This window comes from Syngnathus leptorhynchus, chromosome 4, assembly GCF_054491065.1.
Source record: "Syngnathus leptorhynchus isolate UIUO chromosome 4, UIUO_Slep, whole genome shotgun sequence".
Taxonomy (NCBI): Eukaryota; Metazoa; Chordata; class Actinopteri; order Syngnathiformes; family Syngnathidae; genus Syngnathus; species Syngnathus leptorhynchus.
This window is the reverse complement of record NC_141198.1, coordinates 5,227,799-5,244,626: the sequence shown is the minus strand read 5'-3', so window position 1 is coordinate 5,244,626 and position 16,828 is coordinate 5,227,799. Positions and strand designations below refer to the sequence as shown.

General features: G+C 39.6%; 2 protein-coding genes across 3 annotated transcripts in view; one reads left to right on the top strand and one right to left on the bottom strand.

Annotated features, from left to right (window-relative positions):
* ppp3cca (protein phosphatase 3, catalytic subunit, gamma isozyme, a) overlaps positions 1-3,408 on the top strand; it is a 31,694-nt gene extending 28,286 nt beyond the window's left edge. For both annotated transcript variants that reach the window (XM_085910069.1, XM_085910070.1), the window contains one exon: positions 1,151-3,408. In XM_085910069.1, the coding sequence (XP_085766195.1) occupies positions 1,151-1,311 (161 nt within the window). In that variant the 3' untranslated portion in view covers positions 1,312-3,408. The remainder of the gene's footprint in view (positions 1-1,150) is intronic.
* A 1,256-nt stretch (positions 3,409-4,664) lies between these two features.
* LOC147057699 (zinc metalloproteinase-disintegrin-like jararhagin) overlaps positions 4,665-16,828 on the bottom strand; it is a 17,417-nt gene continuing 5,253 nt past the window's right edge. The window contains exons 5-24 of the mRNA XM_085908989.1: positions 16,641-16,717; positions 16,258-16,336; positions 16,075-16,151; positions 15,376-15,559; positions 15,089-15,151; positions 14,868-14,939; positions 14,475-14,644; positions 14,007-14,088; positions 13,339-13,472; positions 12,568-12,745; positions 11,062-11,151; positions 9,668-9,863; positions 9,444-9,549; positions 9,183-9,339; positions 9,013-9,093; positions 8,061-8,154; positions 7,865-7,973; positions 7,676-7,766; positions 7,496-7,591; positions 4,665-6,945 (exon numbers count right to left, since the gene is read on the bottom strand). Coding sequence (XP_085765115.1) covers positions 6,913-6,945; positions 7,496-7,591; positions 7,676-7,766; positions 7,865-7,973; positions 8,061-8,154; positions 9,013-9,093; positions 9,183-9,339; positions 9,444-9,549; positions 9,668-9,863; positions 11,062-11,151; positions 12,568-12,745; positions 13,339-13,472; positions 14,007-14,088; positions 14,475-14,644; positions 14,868-14,939; positions 15,089-15,151; positions 15,376-15,559; positions 16,075-16,151; positions 16,258-16,336; positions 16,641-16,717 — 2,169 coding nt within the window. The 3' untranslated portion in view covers positions 4,665-6,912. The remainder of the gene's footprint in view (positions 6,946-7,495; positions 7,592-7,675; positions 7,767-7,864; positions 7,974-8,060; positions 8,155-9,012; positions 9,094-9,182; positions 9,340-9,443; positions 9,550-9,667; positions 9,864-11,061; positions 11,152-12,567; positions 12,746-13,338; positions 13,473-14,006; positions 14,089-14,474; positions 14,645-14,867; positions 14,940-15,088; positions 15,152-15,375; positions 15,560-16,074; positions 16,152-16,257; positions 16,337-16,640; positions 16,718-16,828) is intronic.

Here is a 16,828-nt window from a genome sequence, read left to right as displayed (position 1 = left end):
TGTGCAGTAACAGGCTACAAATCTGCGGGGTCAAACACTAAATGGAGGAGATGCACATTGGTGACACTCGTTCCGGTGGTTTCTAAGCAAATGCGTTCACATTTAGGTTATTATTTCTACTATTAGGCCATCACTTTATGATAACCATGTTATTTAGTGGTTGTAAAATACATTAGGGACTGTGTAGGAATTATGCAATGTTTACAATACTGTCTCCAATATTCACACTCAAACTCTTTTCTCTGATTTATTCACATTAAAACACACCGGTTACTGTTACAAATATGATTATATGTATTTATATAAAAAGTAGCAACAATGCACATTGTAATCCAGCATGCATTATGGATGTCAGCTTTTCCGTTCCTCGTCTCTAATTTAAATTCCTTTCTATTATGTTCATGTTTTTGTCCTCATCACATCTAATCTTTCTTTATAATGGAACTAGCACTACTTTCAGTTTAAATGTCTAAGTCCAAACGCAGTCATGATGGAACAGAAAGCGTTTTTTAGAAATTATTAAACAGTAGAACTAGTAAGTGAGGAAGATAATGATGATAATGAAAAAGTTCAACTTAAAAACCCAAAATATTTATACTGTGCATACAGTACATATAGAGATTGATACAGTATATCATTATTGTCATAAATTGCTCGTCCTGCCGTAGTTACGCTAACAATTGCCGAGATTTGCCAAAGTTACAGATATCTGATAGTGCAAGAGAGCTGTTAAACATTAAAAATAAAAAACTCAGCATGTTTTTTTTTTATTTTTTTTTAGATAACCCCTTGAATGTTTGCTGCCATTATAACTTGATGCTATATGAATGACTCAATATTTTGCCTTTCGTTTACTCACGCTTTCTGTCTGGTTTCCATGGATGTTTCGGGACACGACCGTAAGTCAACCGAGCATGAAATTGTCATAGTTTGTCCCTCAGGTGTTTGGAGTCTTCCAACTTATTGTGCATGTGTCGTATTTACTTCCCATTTGTGCTGTGTTAAGCCATAACTGTGTTGTGAATAAATTCGACAAGGACAAGCAGAAGAGCATGGTCCACAAATGAGACTGCAGCCGCTGAAGTAGCTTTCTTAAAACAATGTGTGTGGCTTTTAGTCATTTTTGTTTTCTCTTTCCTCTGCCCTTCAGCCATCCAAGGCTTCTCTCCCACGAGGAAGATTCGTAATTTTGAGGAGGCACGCGGCCTGGACAGGATAAATGAAAGGATGCCGCCTCGCAAAGATGGCCAGCAGCCGGACGGCACCACCATCAATACCAGCGCATCTAACAAGAACGGCACTGATGGATAGGCCTTAGAAACCACACCCTTGCCTCCTCGACTCATCCCCGCCAATCACGCTCCTCCTCGCTTTTCTGTCCCATTCATCCCACTGTTTGTCTCTTCACCCAAAACCACCTGTCCATCTTCTGCGTGCATGCTGTTTTGGACGGTGGGTAAAGGAAGGAGAAAAAAAAAAAAAAAAGACCACTCTGCTAGCAAAGGCTCTACTCGGGGAAAACAAGCAAACAATCATGGGGAGGGGGTGGGGTCTTATTTATTAAATGAATATGTTAGAGGTGATGGAATGAAGACATTTTGCAGTTGTTCAAACCTTTACTGTACACTGAAGTCCATGCTTATACGTGTCACAGTCATGCAGGTTAGATGAAAAGAGACACAAGTATACATGCTTTATGCTTTAGCTTCATTCATTTTGGGGAGGTTGTTCGTTTTGCGTGTTGTTAACATGTGTGTGGCAACAAAAAAGTTCAAATATGAATTCTGTAGCCGCAGCGGCTCTTTGACGGTTTTGTGAGGTACACTGCTTATAGATGGTGGAGGGTAAAAGTACCATTTTATATTTTAAGATGAAATGTGATGTCTTATAAAAGCTATGGGAGAGGTTAATTAGTATTTTGTTCTCTCTGAGTAACATTATCATGTATTATCATTTGTGAATGAAACTGTTTTAAAATGAACATAATGTGCTGTAGACCTAATAGTTGTTGACATGACGGCAGCTAGGACGCTTGCTTTCACCAAAAAACAAATTAGGGGATTTACAGTACAGTACTACACACCACCGCAGTCCTCCCCCATCCTGGAAGGAAGCACACATCAAGAAACTGTATCAAAACAAACCAGTTTAAGCAAAAGAGGACACTTTTGCCCAAGAAGCAGAGGAGCCACGGTGCATACTCACCCACTCACTCATTAAAACAGACTTTTATTAATTGGTGAAATATTTCAGTATTTAAAAGAAATACAGCAGGTTAGCTTCTGCTTTGTCAAATGCGTTTTTAGGTCTTATTGTTGCTTTGCTAAAGCTGTATAAATGTCCCCATCTACTTTTAATTATTTAGTATGCAGATATGTGTACTTTTTCTTAAAAAAAAAAAAAGTGACTACTCTGGAAAAAAAAAATTGCTTCTAAATGACTGCAATATATTGTATGGATGGAGACCCAATAGACCGCTGCCGTTACCACACTTCTGACTTGGGCTTAGCAGCACTGCAGTCGATTTTTGGCTCACTTCCCTCACGCATGTTCCTTTTTACAAGCCGGAGTGGGAGCCACTTAGTAGTCGCTGTGATTTCCTGGTGTTTGTGAAGTTTTCATGTGGCTTGGCTCACAATTTAGCTCTAACCACCTTCACTTATATTCATTGGCACCCAAACAACCCTTTAAGACTTGCTTTTTACCTTTTAATAGAGCAACAACGGAGGAGGAGTTGGGCCACTTATATGTGCAATATACTATATATATTTCTAAAGGGAAAATAATTCTGATTTTAGTAAGATTTTTTTTTTCTCATATACTGTATATACAATGCTCTTTTTTTTGCAGGTTTGTTCATATGTGACCCAGAGCCTCCTCTCTCATTTCAACTGGTGCTGTTATATACCCAATGCTTAGTTTCTGACAAATCATTGTGGTGGAGCTTTAGTGAAAGAGTATGCTATTTCCTTAAGAAGAAATGTTATTTTATTTCATTGAAATAGTTGTGTGCACTCGTGCCATGCCACTCTGGACACGCTTGAAGATCTGTATGTGTGTGGAAGGCAAACAGAGTCAAGCCATGCAACATTTTTGAATAAGAGTTCCAAAGTCAAGTCATGTACTTTGTTCAAATGTACACATTTCAGTAAGACCCCAAAGTATTGCGTTATAAATTATTGTTTATTTAATGTTTCTTTCAAAAGTAAGGCTTTATTGGGTGGCTGACACAGTATACAGACCTGTTCAGTCTTATACTGTACATAGCTTGCAGAATGTAAAAAAAAAAAAAAACTGCTAACAAAGAATCTTTTAATGGTGAAAGTGTTCCGTGCGTATCATGCAAGGCCATGAAATCTTATATGTAGATGTATCACTTAAAAGAGAATAAAATTCTGTTTTACTTCATTCGTCTGTTGGTTTTAAAGATAAGCCTGGTTATTTTGCTCTTTCTGTAAGTTATCATAAATTATTCATGAAGATGTAGTAGATATTAATTCAAACCAATGTCACATTGCAATTTTCCGAAGAAGTACACGGACTGATGCATTTTATTTGTTGGATGTTGGGGGATTTTCTTAGCGGGTGTGTCCAAGTGAATATGATAGAAAAAGCGACTGTTGATTCTGACTGAATTGTTTATGACCGTTGCACAAAAGCTCACCAATATTGTGTATTCTATTCACCTCTCATTATAACTTTTTCCACACAACTAAATTGGGTAATCCAAGTAAATGTTTTAAATTTTCTTGTTGTGAAAATTGGCTTTCCCCTATTTCACAACAAACAAATGAGTTTACAAAACAGTTGTCCCTTTGATTGAACCCCAACTTGTATAAGTAGAAACAACTTGCTTGCCTTGTTGTGTTAACATTTGAATAAATGTCAGTAATTTATCTTTAATAAAAAAAAATTCCAACTTAAATTTCTCTTTATGACACCCCAAAATCCAGGTTGTGCTGTTTACCTGTCATGAAGGCACAAAAATCAAGCCAAATGTTTTTTAAATCCTTGGTTAAAGGAGCCAAATCATCAAAATATAAACATGAAATATCATCTAAATAATTAAAGTGTCCTTAAACAAGGCATCCATCCATCATCCGTCCATCTATTCGAGCCAGTTTTTCCTCAAGAAGGTCGCGGGTGGGCTGGAACCCATCCCAGTAATCTTCGGGCAGGAGGCGGGGAACACCCTGAACTGGTTGCCAGCCAAATACAGGGCACTGTGGTTTGTTGCCTCAAATTGTTAGAAATACTTATTTCTAATACATAATTAGACTTGTCCAAAATTGTCCTCACTCACATAGCATTCCACCTTTTTGTAAATTTCTACCTTTATGCTATAAAAACATATACTTTTTTCGTTTTTTTTTTTACTTGATTTCTTTTTTTTCTTAGTGTGGCCCTTGTTTGTGCACAAGTTACATTTATAATGCCATCACCAAGTGGCCGAAACAGGAAACAGCACTGACTATAAATGATACTATTTTGAAGCATCTAGTACATTCACCAACATAATACATGTGTATATCTGCTAGCCCCCAAGGAACCACATGAGTACTTAATGGGCCTGTTCTAAAAGTAGCTGACCAGTAAGTTGGTATTGTGTTGCTGTGCTTCAAAGAAATAGAACCACTTACAGTACATAGTACAGTACACTCAAAGATGTGTTCCCATTTTATTGAAATGGCAAACCGCAGCAGATCAAGCTGCAACTTATAGAGATTGTAACACATGTAGAGGAAACTTGAAACAAATTGGATTTTTTTAAATTGACGTGTAATGCCATTTAGCTATTTCCAATAGAATATGCTAAGAATTTTGGAGATTTCACATTCAACACAAATCTGTTTTTGCCAAAGCACACACATATATATATATATATATATATATATATATATATATATATATATATATATATATATATATATATGTGTGCTTTGGCAAAAATATATATATATATATATTTTTATTTATTTTTATTTTTATTTTTATTTTATTTTTTTTCCCCCCCTAAAAATATACCCACACACGCATGTACATACAAACCGGATTCGGTTGAAGTTGGGAAATTGTGTTAAATGTAAATAAAAACAAAATACAATGATTTGAAAATCCTTTTCAACCTATATTCAATTGAATACACTACAAAGACAACATATTTAATGCTCAAACTCATAAACTTTATTTTATTCTTCAAATAATAATTAACTTAGAATTTCATGGCTGCAACACGTGCAGCAGAAGTTGGGAAAGGGCATGTTTACCAGTTTGTTACATCACCTTTCCTTTTAATAACACGCAATAAACGTTTTGGAAGAGAGGAGACTAATTCTCTTAACTTCTCATGTGGAAATATTTCCCATTTTTGATGAACCGCTTCAGTTGTTCAACAGTCCGGGGTCTTCCCTGTCGTATTTTACGCTTCATAATGCGCCACACATTTTCAATGGGAGACAGGTCTGGACTGCAAGCGGGCCAGGGGAGAACCTGGACTCTTTTACTTCGAAGCCACGCTGTTCTAACACGTGCAGAATGTGGCTTGGCATTATCTTGCTGAAATAAGCATCGGCGTCCATGAAAAAGACATTGCTTGGATGGCAGCATATGTTGCTCCAAAATCTCTATGTACCTTTCAGCATTTATGTTGCCTTCACAGAAATGTAAGTCACCAATGCAATGGGAACTAATGCACCCCCATAACATCACAGATGCTGGCTTTTGAACTTTCCGTTGATAACAGTCCGGATCGTCCTCTTCCTCTATGGTCCGGAGGACACGATATCCGGTGTTTCCAAAAACAAATTGAAAAGTGGACATCAGACCACAAAACACTTTCCCATTGTGCATCAGTCCATTTTATATGAGCTTGGGCCCAGAGAACCCAGCCGGCGGCGTTTCTGGATGTTGTTCATAAACGGCTTTTGCTTTGCATGGTAGAGTTTTAACCTGCACTTACTGTATTTACTGACAGTGGTTTTCTAAAGTTTTCCTGAGCCCATTTGGTGATATCCTTTACACACTCATGTTGGTTTTTAAGGCAGTACCGTCTGAGGGATCGAAGGTCACGGTCATTCAGTCTTGGTTTCCGGCCATTGCGCCTACATGCAGTGATTTCAACAGATTCTCTGAACCTTTTGATGATGATGATATTATGGACCGTAGATGTCGAAATCCCTAAATTCTTTGCAATTTTGCGTTGAGAAATGTTGTTTTTAAACTGATCAACTATTTTCTCACACAGTTGTGGACACAGTGGTGAACCTCGCCCCATCCTTGCTTGTGAATGTCTGAGCATTTTTGGGGAGGCTCCTTTTATACGCAATCATGGTACCCAACTGTTCCCAATTAGCCTGATCACATGTGGGATGTTCCAAATAGGTGTTTGATTAGCTTTTCTCAGCTTTTGCCACCTTTCCCAACTTCTACTAGACGTGTTGCAGCCATGAAATTCTAAGTTAATTATTATTTTTTTTTTAAACTTTATCAGTTTGAACATTAAATATGTTGCGTTTGTAGTGTATTCAATTGAATACGGGTTGAGAAATATTTTCAAATCGTTGTATTTTATTTTTATTTACATTTTACACAATTTCCCAACTTCAACAGAATCCGGTTTGTACATATATAAAGAATTGAGACATACAGAACGGTTAATTGTTGAATCCACGTCTATTATATTACAATTCAGCAGTGAATACAATTAGATAAAAAAATACAAAATTTAAATAAACTAAAAGATGTTTTTAAAAAGTCTTTTCAAGTTGAGTCCTCAGCGCTTGACTCAATACAGTCCCTTTATCTCCTCAGTGACTCTCCTTGCGCTGAGGTAGAAAAACCTGAATAACAAATAATTGTGTTCCGTGGAAAAGGTGGATATTTCCCTTGCTGAAAGTATTGCATGGTGAGCCATTAGACCTTAGGTGGAGGTACTGGCCTTAGTGCCTATTGAGCAAAGACATAAAACAAACAATATTTGTCAATTATAATTATGACAGTTAGAATCATGACTATTTTTTTATTACCATGATTATGATGATAATTTTTACGAATTATTTCCCAGTCTCCCATCACTTAGATCCAATGTCATGTCGATACACTTGCAATTTGTAACCGAGAAGAGTGCCGAAATCAGCCAAGGTTAAACTTTCAAGGGTGGACTGTTGTATTTGCGCTAGGCTAAACTTTCAAGGGTGGTCTCTTGTATTTGAGCTTTGTTTGTCAACCTAGCCAAGGAAGGCTATTTCCTGGTTCATGGTGTTTGACAAACAAGCATAACCTGAATCTGTGGGGGTTGGGTTGGGCATGCCCACTGATTTCCTAGAGAGCCCATTCATCCATTTTCTACCAGCACAAATGCCCTGGAGCCAATCACAGTTGAAGTTAGGGTAGTATACGTCCGAGTTTGGATCACATTAATTGACTGGATTAAGTGAATGAGCACATCTGAGTTTTGGATTACATCAATTTAATGGATTAAGTGAATGAGCGTTACCTGACGGACAACTGTATAGTTGTAGTTTGAGGGAGTTGGTCTGTTTGCTGCTGCTGGAGGTGGAGGAGGTGGTCCTTTGGGTTTTGGCCTCCCAGCCTCCAATCATCATTATGATTGATTATTTTAGGTGATTGTGGATCGTTTCATATGCGTAAATTTCATGAAACATTGTAACGTTACCTGCGACACTTGTGTGGGTGGATGAGGAACTTGTGCTTTAAGACTGACAGCTGAGCTGTCCACTGCTGGCTCCTTCCTTACTTTATGAGCACTGTTATAGAAAAATGACAGTTTATCCTTTTGTCGCCACAACACTGTGCTTACAGTGACATTTTCAAACTGTGTTCAATATGTTTGATGGTGACTTACGTTGGTAACACAGGGCTCTGTCGTTTTTTCCAGATGACGCCTACGATGGCAGCAATAATTATCCCCAGAACCACTAATGAAACTGCCACTGCGATGGCAGCAGTTGCTCCTGCAGTGACAGAAAAATGATCACTTTGCATATGCAGCAATGCAAGCTTATATTGGTAAAGTTTTTCAAATGAATAACTACAGGTACCAGTAGAAAGAGAGCTGAACTCGTCGTCTTTGGAAGCGCATGAAGGAGGCAACCAGCCAGGCTCACACTGACACTCACTTTTGTGATTACACACCTGACAAGTTGAAAGCACAAACACATTAAAAAAAGAAACATCCATGTTGCATTATCTCTCTCTGTCTCTCTGTCTCTCTGTCTCTCTGTCTCTCTGTCTCTCTGTCTATCTGTCTCTGTCTCTGTCTCTCTCTCTCTCTCTCTCTTTCTCTCTCTCTTTCTCTCTCTCTCTCCCACTAGATGGCAGAAGCGGAGGATTGAAGGGCAAAATGATATGCACTGGAGCCACATTCCTCGTCTGTAAATAAAACCAATTTTATTTCTATAACACTTTAACGACCACCACTGCAAAGTGCTGTACATATAAAAGACAGTAATGAAAATAATAATACAGTATTAAATAACTGAATGTTTTATTCTTCTCTTCTTTTACAAACACTCCCTTTACAATGCCATTTAGCAGACTGGATAGAGGGGCAAGGCGGAGGTCTCTAACGACCTATAAGAAGGCGCCAGGATCAGGGACACCGAGATCGTAATGTCATGATAACACAACTTAGGGACACTATCTAGCCATGAATTTATTACAAAAAAAAAAATAAAAGGGTGGGAGCAATCTCTCGCTCTTCAGATGGAGCCAAAGCCGCCAGTAAAAAATGTTTTGATGGCATAACAATTCGGACTGCTCAGTTACTGTTGCACTGCATCCTTTATTTCCTAATATTTTGTTTCAATTTCCTGATACAAAAAATTAGTTCATGATGTTTTATTCTAATACTCCCATTTACAGCAACCATACACCTGAAATGATTCTAAATGAATGTGGCGTCATCATTATAACTGGCCGCTTGAGCATAACAATCACTACGATACGGTCTACGAGAAAAATAATGCCCAATATAGTTGTTGAAGTACTTACGGCATGTCCAGGACATTTTGCAGAGCAGTTTGTGATTCTGTAAGCATTTGGAAGACTCACACATTCACTCTCACTGCATACCTGAAAAAGCAAGGCTATCATGTTAGAAATAGAAGTCGTTAACTTTTACACGACACTACGAAAAGAGAAAATCATACGCTGCCTGTTACCTTTCCGTCCCCACATTTTGTCCCGGTGTCCACCTGGCCGTAGTCTTTAGTGTATTCTCCAAAGAAAGCTGCTTTGCAGTCACCAACCCTCACCATGCGGCCATAGTTTGGGCTGTTGTTTCCACCGTGACAGAAGAGCTTCCCACAAAACACATCTCTGCAATGAGCGCAATAGTTTTACTTGTGCAACTGTACGAATTGTGACAGTGACATCAATAGGCTTACTACATTTGATTCTGCAAACAAAGGCAAACAACTCACTCTTTCTGGCAGGGGATGTATTGATCATTTGAGGGACGTTTGCAGAAGGCATAGTAAGTTCCTCTGGTGTTTTGTTCATAGCAGGAAGGACGGGCCTCAATAGCACCTGAGGACACCTAAAGTTATCACTTCGTATCTGCTTGTCCAAGTGCTTATAAAATCCTGACTGAATGTTCGTTTCAATTTAATCTGCACTTAACAAGTCAAGGAACATTGAGACTTACTTGTTCCATATAGTTTGAGGCACTGGTCTGATCTTTTTGGACACTGGCCATTATAACAATAACCAGAGCCTTCATCACATGGTAAGCCGTTGACACTGAATACATCCTCAGGACATGTGTCACTCTGCCCATCACAGTATTCTGCGAGATCACATTCATCCTGTTTCCTCCGACACTCCCAAGATCGCGGAAGTATCTGTGGAGACAACAGGACCCATTGCTCTTTGATAAGGCCATTTTATGTCCATGTATCTTGTGGCAATGGGGGGCTATGAGCAACCGTATCTAGCGGGTGGAGAATCAAGCCATCCAAGTCGAAATGTAGGATAGTCAGATTTTGTCAGTCAAATAAGTCATGTGTTTAGTATGACGTAGTCTTGACCGAAGTATTCACAGATTTGGACGGGGAGTTGACCTCTATGAACACAAAAGCTCCCCTGAGCAATTGTTAAGGGAAGGTTAGCACACTGCTATTATAAACATCTGGCCTGTTTAGCACCTGGAACACAGAAAATACAATCTCGTGACTGCTTGGCTTTTTACTGTGACTTTGTTTGGTTTATGACATCAGTGTCATGGGGTTTACCCGCCTCTCTCTTGCTAGAGTGGGGTTCAGCTGGCCCATGATATTGCTGTATAAATTACCCCGGCAAGTTACATCATTTGTTTTTGGATGTAACCCATTATCATTCGCTATTTTGTGTTTGCGACTGTCTGATTTAAGTTCTCGCTGAGCCTGCAGATATGATTTTATCTTAAAATGTTGACCATTATTCAAATATCCAGGAAGTCATTTTTTAACCGTGTATCACATGACAGGCTGCCCCACTAGCAGGACGTGGGAAAGTTGCATTGGGCATTTTTCTCATAAGGATCGCGGGCGTGCTGGAGCCTATCCCAATGGTCATTGGGCGGTAGGCGGGGTACACCCTGACCCGGTTACCAACCAATTACAGGGCACACATAGACAAATAACCTTTCACACTCATACCTACAGACAATTTGGAGCGGTCAATCGGCCTACCATGCATGTTTTTGGAATGTCGGAGGAAAATGGAGTACCCGGACAGAACCCATTCAAGCACTGGGAGAACATGCAAACTCCACACAGGAAGGCCGATGCTAGAATCGAACCTGCAACCTCTACACAGTGGAGTAGCCATGCTAACCAGCGCTCCACTGTGCCGCCTACTGCATCACTCACCATCCCCCTTGCTGGTTCAGATACAGCACCTCAAATGTCAGAATCAGCACATTTTGTATGGATTATTGCCTTGTAGCTAAACAATCGACTGTCGGATAGATATTTAAACTCATGGCACCCCACTAGATGGCTGCACCGCATCATATACCCCAATCGATGACTTAGATTGAACAACTACAACGTTGCTCACCTTGCAGTCGTCACAACACTCCCCTGCAGCACACTGGGAGCCCTCACTTAGGGTGCAAGTGGTTGCATTGCAGCATGGGTTGGTGCACTCCTATGAAAAGACACAGACACAAATGCAGAAAGCTTTGTTTTTGAGGACGACAGAAATTTCTTTTTCCATTTCCAACTTCGGCTGCTAGCAACCTGCAGGCTTATCAGACGAGATATAGCGAACAAATCCGAACACGTTCAAAGCTTGCCATAGATGTCACTGTGTTGTGCAGGCACAATCAATTTTCTTCAAGCATAATGCACCAAGAGTACTTGTACAAACAAGACAACATTTTGAAAGTGAATCAAGTGGCAACAAATCACGCTGAGGTTTGTTACAAGCTTCAGAACCAAAGCATATCAGTGAAAACAATAAACAATCGTTCCATTAAATCATTAAAATTTGAAAATGCATGTCTGCTTTTTACATTCCTTAACCCCCCTCTCCCTAAAGCATAATGGCAATTTACATTATTTAACGTAATTAGTAGACTGATTAATTTTGAGCTCTATTTCATACATTCAAAGGTGACCACCAAATCTCTAGTCACGAGCCAGTTTCTTCCAAAAACTTTATCATCAATGGAATGCATCAAAATTTTGCCTTTGAAAAAACTATTTTATATACATCTATCAAGATTGCTATCATGGCTGTAATTTACACTGGGGTAGAATTTAAATCCTGATGTTACGTCATATAGCCATGGTGAGTGCCAAAAACATCAGCTCATGCGATAACTATACTAATAAGACACCAATAGCCAATGATACTTTGTCAATGTGTTTGTTCGTGTCAGACTCCTGATGATGCCTTTGGGCCTTAAGCCTAACCAAACTCTCAGACAAGGGAAGCAATGTGCTCCACCTCATTTCAGCCAAACAGGCCGATTTCAACACACTAACATTGTTGCAATATTCACCACAGACAGACATGCTGTCCACAGATGTTGCTTGGATAACCTCAAGATACGACACACATTTGCAATTCAAAGGTTGGATTTACACCCAGTGGGTCAAGTGTGGCTCTCAAGTGACACAATTCGGATGTGAGTCATGGGAATGTCTAGAGAAACTAACAGAAACAGTCACTCTTTCTTATGGGGGATAAAAATGCAGTCATAGCAAATATCGTCTGCTCGGGGCATTGTTTGAGTGTTGACGTGTTGCCACAAGTTGTCTTGCCGCAATATTCACCTTTGCTTGCGCACTGAATGATGAATTGTCACAATTTATATAAAAAAGAATATAGATAGCGACGCCCGTCCTGGAACCTTTCTGATGCAACTTAATTGGTCATATGAGATGCATGTGTCACTTGAAACTTAAATGGAATTATATTAGATCAAACTACTTGGGCACTTGGAGGTGCAGTGTAAAGTCAAGCTAATTGAAATCCGTGACAAAAGATAGACCTTGAAAGGAAGAGATGAGTTAGATTCAATAGTCAAAAGAATTTGCTATGATATCCAGCATTTACCTTTTCAGTCCCACAGTCACACTGCTCTCCTTTCTCGACAAAACCGTTTCCACAGACAGAGGGCACCACCAGACTCATGTAGTCCGGCTTGTTCAGCATACAGCTTGGGCTGCGGCCGCTCAAGTATTTCTCATAGTCTCTGCTGCTGCAGCTACTGAAAGTGCGAGGGATGTCCCAGCTGGTGGAGAGGATGGAAGGCAAATATTGCATTCATCAGACGACCATTTGTGTCAACGCAGTGCCTTTTTCCGTCAGGCAAGGCGTAAGTGTTTTTGGCATTGGTTGTGAAGCAGAAGTGACACATTTGGCACAAGACACCTCGCATGTCTGTGAGGCGTTTGCATGTTGTCCTTGTCTGTGTTTTTTTTTTTTTTCAGGGACTGAATCTGAATTCGCCAATGTTGAACAAATGTGACTGCGTTGGTGCACTATATTGTGCTGTGATTAACTGATGACGAGAAAGATCTGGTCAGCCTGCCTCTTACCCAAATTTGCTGGGATAGACTCCACCTCACCCATTACCGTGAACAGCATAATAGAAAATGAACGGATTTTAAGTAATACAAACTGCAGAAATTAGTGACCCTGTTTGCTCTCTGCTATGGAGCATTCAGTCCCTTTACACATTTTCTTAATTCATCATTTTTTTAGTAATCTATCAGTGGGTAATTAGAACAATTGTCCATAAAGGCTCTTGTGTTAACAGTTGAGTGAAGATTCTCGATAGGTTTTGCATGCATTGAGAATGCAACCACGTCAGAGGTTCCTTACCTGAGGGCTGCACCCATGATACAGCTATTCCCAGCGCAGATACAAGCACTGGAGTCATCATGATTCATGCCAAGATTATGGCCCATCTCATGGGCCAATGTGGCCCCCACAGCAATGGCTCGATTGTTGTGGTCCTGTGAGACACGTGTCGAATTCCTCAACGTCAACAACAGTGAGGTTCCTCAATTTGCCTTGTTCTCCTTTATTCTAACCTTTGTGACTTTATTTTTTGTGTGTGTAACCTTTAAGCTTAAGTTTTGCAATTCATGAGAAATATCCGACACAAGGTACAATCTTGTACAATGCGTTTGATTCCAAATCATACTGCATAGATACTAAGACTAGCTATTCATACCTCAAAGTGTCATTAGATTTCCTTATAGAACACATTTGGAGTCATCACATCTAGGTGTTATTTTTAAGATAAGGGTTGTATTTGGATTGAAGCCAATAACTGTAAATTGATAAAAAAATAATTTATTATCTGCAGCATGTGATTTTGGAACTGGGCGAGTGGGAATAACAATGTCTTTTGAGATGCATGTACAGAACAATAACATCTCCTGTTCAGGTCAGTCAAAAGTTGCAATCACCACTAGACTGAGCATGTGTCTGCCAAATATTTACTATCTAGACATCCCATATTTCGTATAAGAAAAAAGGCTTACCTGGACTACCCCGACAGAATGACCAGAACAGAGAGTCCCGATGTACGCCAGTCCCACCGTTGCTCCCTCAAAGTCAATCCCACTGAAAGACAAATAGAAACATCTTTTGAATGCAAGGTAGGTCTTCCGGAGCCACTAGTCCTTGAACTTTAACAAAATGGGATGGAATCAAATTTATTACCGCAAACATTGAGTGTGAGTTTTAGGATGATAGGACATTTCTGTGTTGGTGTCAGATTGAATCACTTTCAGAGTCATCATACATAACAAGACATGTCATCAGGAAGTCAAGCTTCCTTTTTGTTTGGCATATTAAAAATATGTAAATAAGTTACCCGATGTCATTGTTGTTTTCTAAGTCTGACATGCGAGGTCTTTTGCACATGATGCTACGTATCTGTGATTCCAAAAACTCATGAAATCACTCACTAGAGTTATACCAATTACGTAAATAGAAACAATTCTGACCTGATAAGATGTGCATTGTCATGTTTCTTTCTCTTGACCAGCTCAGAATTCCTCCATGTCATAAAAGCATTTAGATTAGCGCCGGCCGGAGGAGTGATGGAGATCAAGTCACGATTGGACCAGATCTCCAGCCCGACAAGAGCAATGAAGGTCCTCAGGGGCTTGTATACCTGCACACAACACCAAAACGAGGTCATTAAAATAATAAAAATCAACTCTTTATCAAATAACACACAATAAGCTAACATTTTAATGCCACACTAGATAATTTGCAATAATAAATCTGGAGGATTTGTGTTACATAGCAAAGCAATAAAATGTCCACCAAATGTAATCCAAACTTCAGAGAGCAGTGCAGCCTACAGATCATTGTTTGAATTAGTATTAACTCACCATGTTGACAAAGTTGACGACTTCAAATATCCTTTTCCTCAGCTCAGTTTGATCCCGGTTTATCTTCACATACTGAAATCGCACAACCATTTTAGAGCAGGCTCATGCCCTGTATGTTTTACTGGCAGTCAGAGAAAAAAGGTGAGAGGAACTCATAACAACTTAAAGCATATCACCTCTCCACCAAAAAGTATTCATGATGACATTTGGTGTAGTCTTACCTCACGGTTATCAGCAACAAGGTAGAGCTCAATGTATTTCTGTTGCTGAATGATGGAAATACCCTGAAATACAACAAAGACAGTTAGTGCTCTTGCACTGCAACAAACACAGAATTTGAATTCCATCTGCCTGCAAAAACAGAATCCCCGTGGCAACAGGCAGCTATAAAAAAAACTGCTGTGGCTTCCAAGGTAGAGTTGGACAATCATTTTTCTTGTGACTTCCTAATACAGCCGCATCAGAGCCTATATTGTGCATGTGAGTGTCACAGAAATGTTTCTCGAACCGCGGATCTGGAGCGACTGCGGCTTGTTGGTGGCTCGAAATCTGTGCTCCATGTCGTGTTGGTGACACCGCACACAGCGGGTGTGTAGTCCTCTTCGTTGAACTTCATTACTGCATGATCCCCCTCATCATCACCAGTCAGTGGTTCGATCAAGTACCTCTGGGCTGATGTCCTGAAATAACCCCTGGAACAAAATTTAAAAAAATGCTACTGTACCGAATATGAGCACCAGTCCCATCCATTTAGATAATTTTGAAAACAGACTGTAGGTTAAAGTCATGATTGGTTGGAATGTGTGATGCAAACGTTTTTATGCTAGACATTTGGATTTTGTATGCTGCCAATTTAGTGGGAAATACTTTTTGAAAAGGCCTATTTCTGTTTCAGCGTGACTTACTGACCAAGGTACACAATGGCATGGTTGCGCAATTCTGTTGTGGAACAAATACATTGGCCTGCACAGAACCCTGAATTCAAATGAATTATGGGATGGTATGCAAGGCACGGACAAATATTACACAGGGGAGCTCCTTGAATCTTGTACAAAATCTTTGTGAAGAGCTTGAAAGCTGTAATAGTTGTCACCCCAACTCCATATTTTTGTCCGTTTTCATGCCACCTATGTGTGATTGTTGGCCATTCATTCGTCCGTTCGTTCATTCATTCATTCATTCATTAATGGTTAATTGTAAGGCTTACCGAAGTCCATCACAGGTGCTGATGCTAACTGTCGAGTCGCTTTGGTTCACGATCTTCCCATGATAGTAGCAGTGATCCTGGTAAAGATGTGACCATTAGTTTATGCTTTATGCCCTGCATGCGTATACCGATTGGTGAATAATTTACAAGCCTATTTATGTTCCATAACTCTAAAAGACTTACAATGTCATTTGGAAAAGTCGTGACTTGTGTCCCATCCTCTTGGTAAAAAGTCTCTGTGTAGTCTCGAGTGAGTAAGTCACTGAGAATGAAAATAAAAGGATGATGTTATCAGTCATACATACATAGGTTATTTGTTGCAAAATTGTGGATGTAGCATGAGTAATATGGGTCTTTTTTTTTTAAATCAGTGCTGACCAAAAAAAAACATAAAAAGGATGTGAAACATCTCACTCGTCGTGAGAACAGCCTACAATCAGCAAGTTCTAAGTACCACAGCAACGCCGCTTAACTTCTTTCTTTACAATCGTTAACATTTAACTGCAATCATGAAATAAATGCCACATTAAACATTTGCCACCTTTTTTCCGGAAATGTGCTCTTACTTGTTTTTTTGTAGGTGCATTTCGACGTCTCTTCCTTCTACAGTCATTGCATACTTCAGGGTCTCTGGCCTGAGGTTCTGCAGAGGAGGGAAACAAGATTGTATCCATCAAAACAAATATGATAAACTTCATTCTACTCAATCAGACTCATCTGACTAACAAAATGCCACCAGTAGCATTTATCTTAG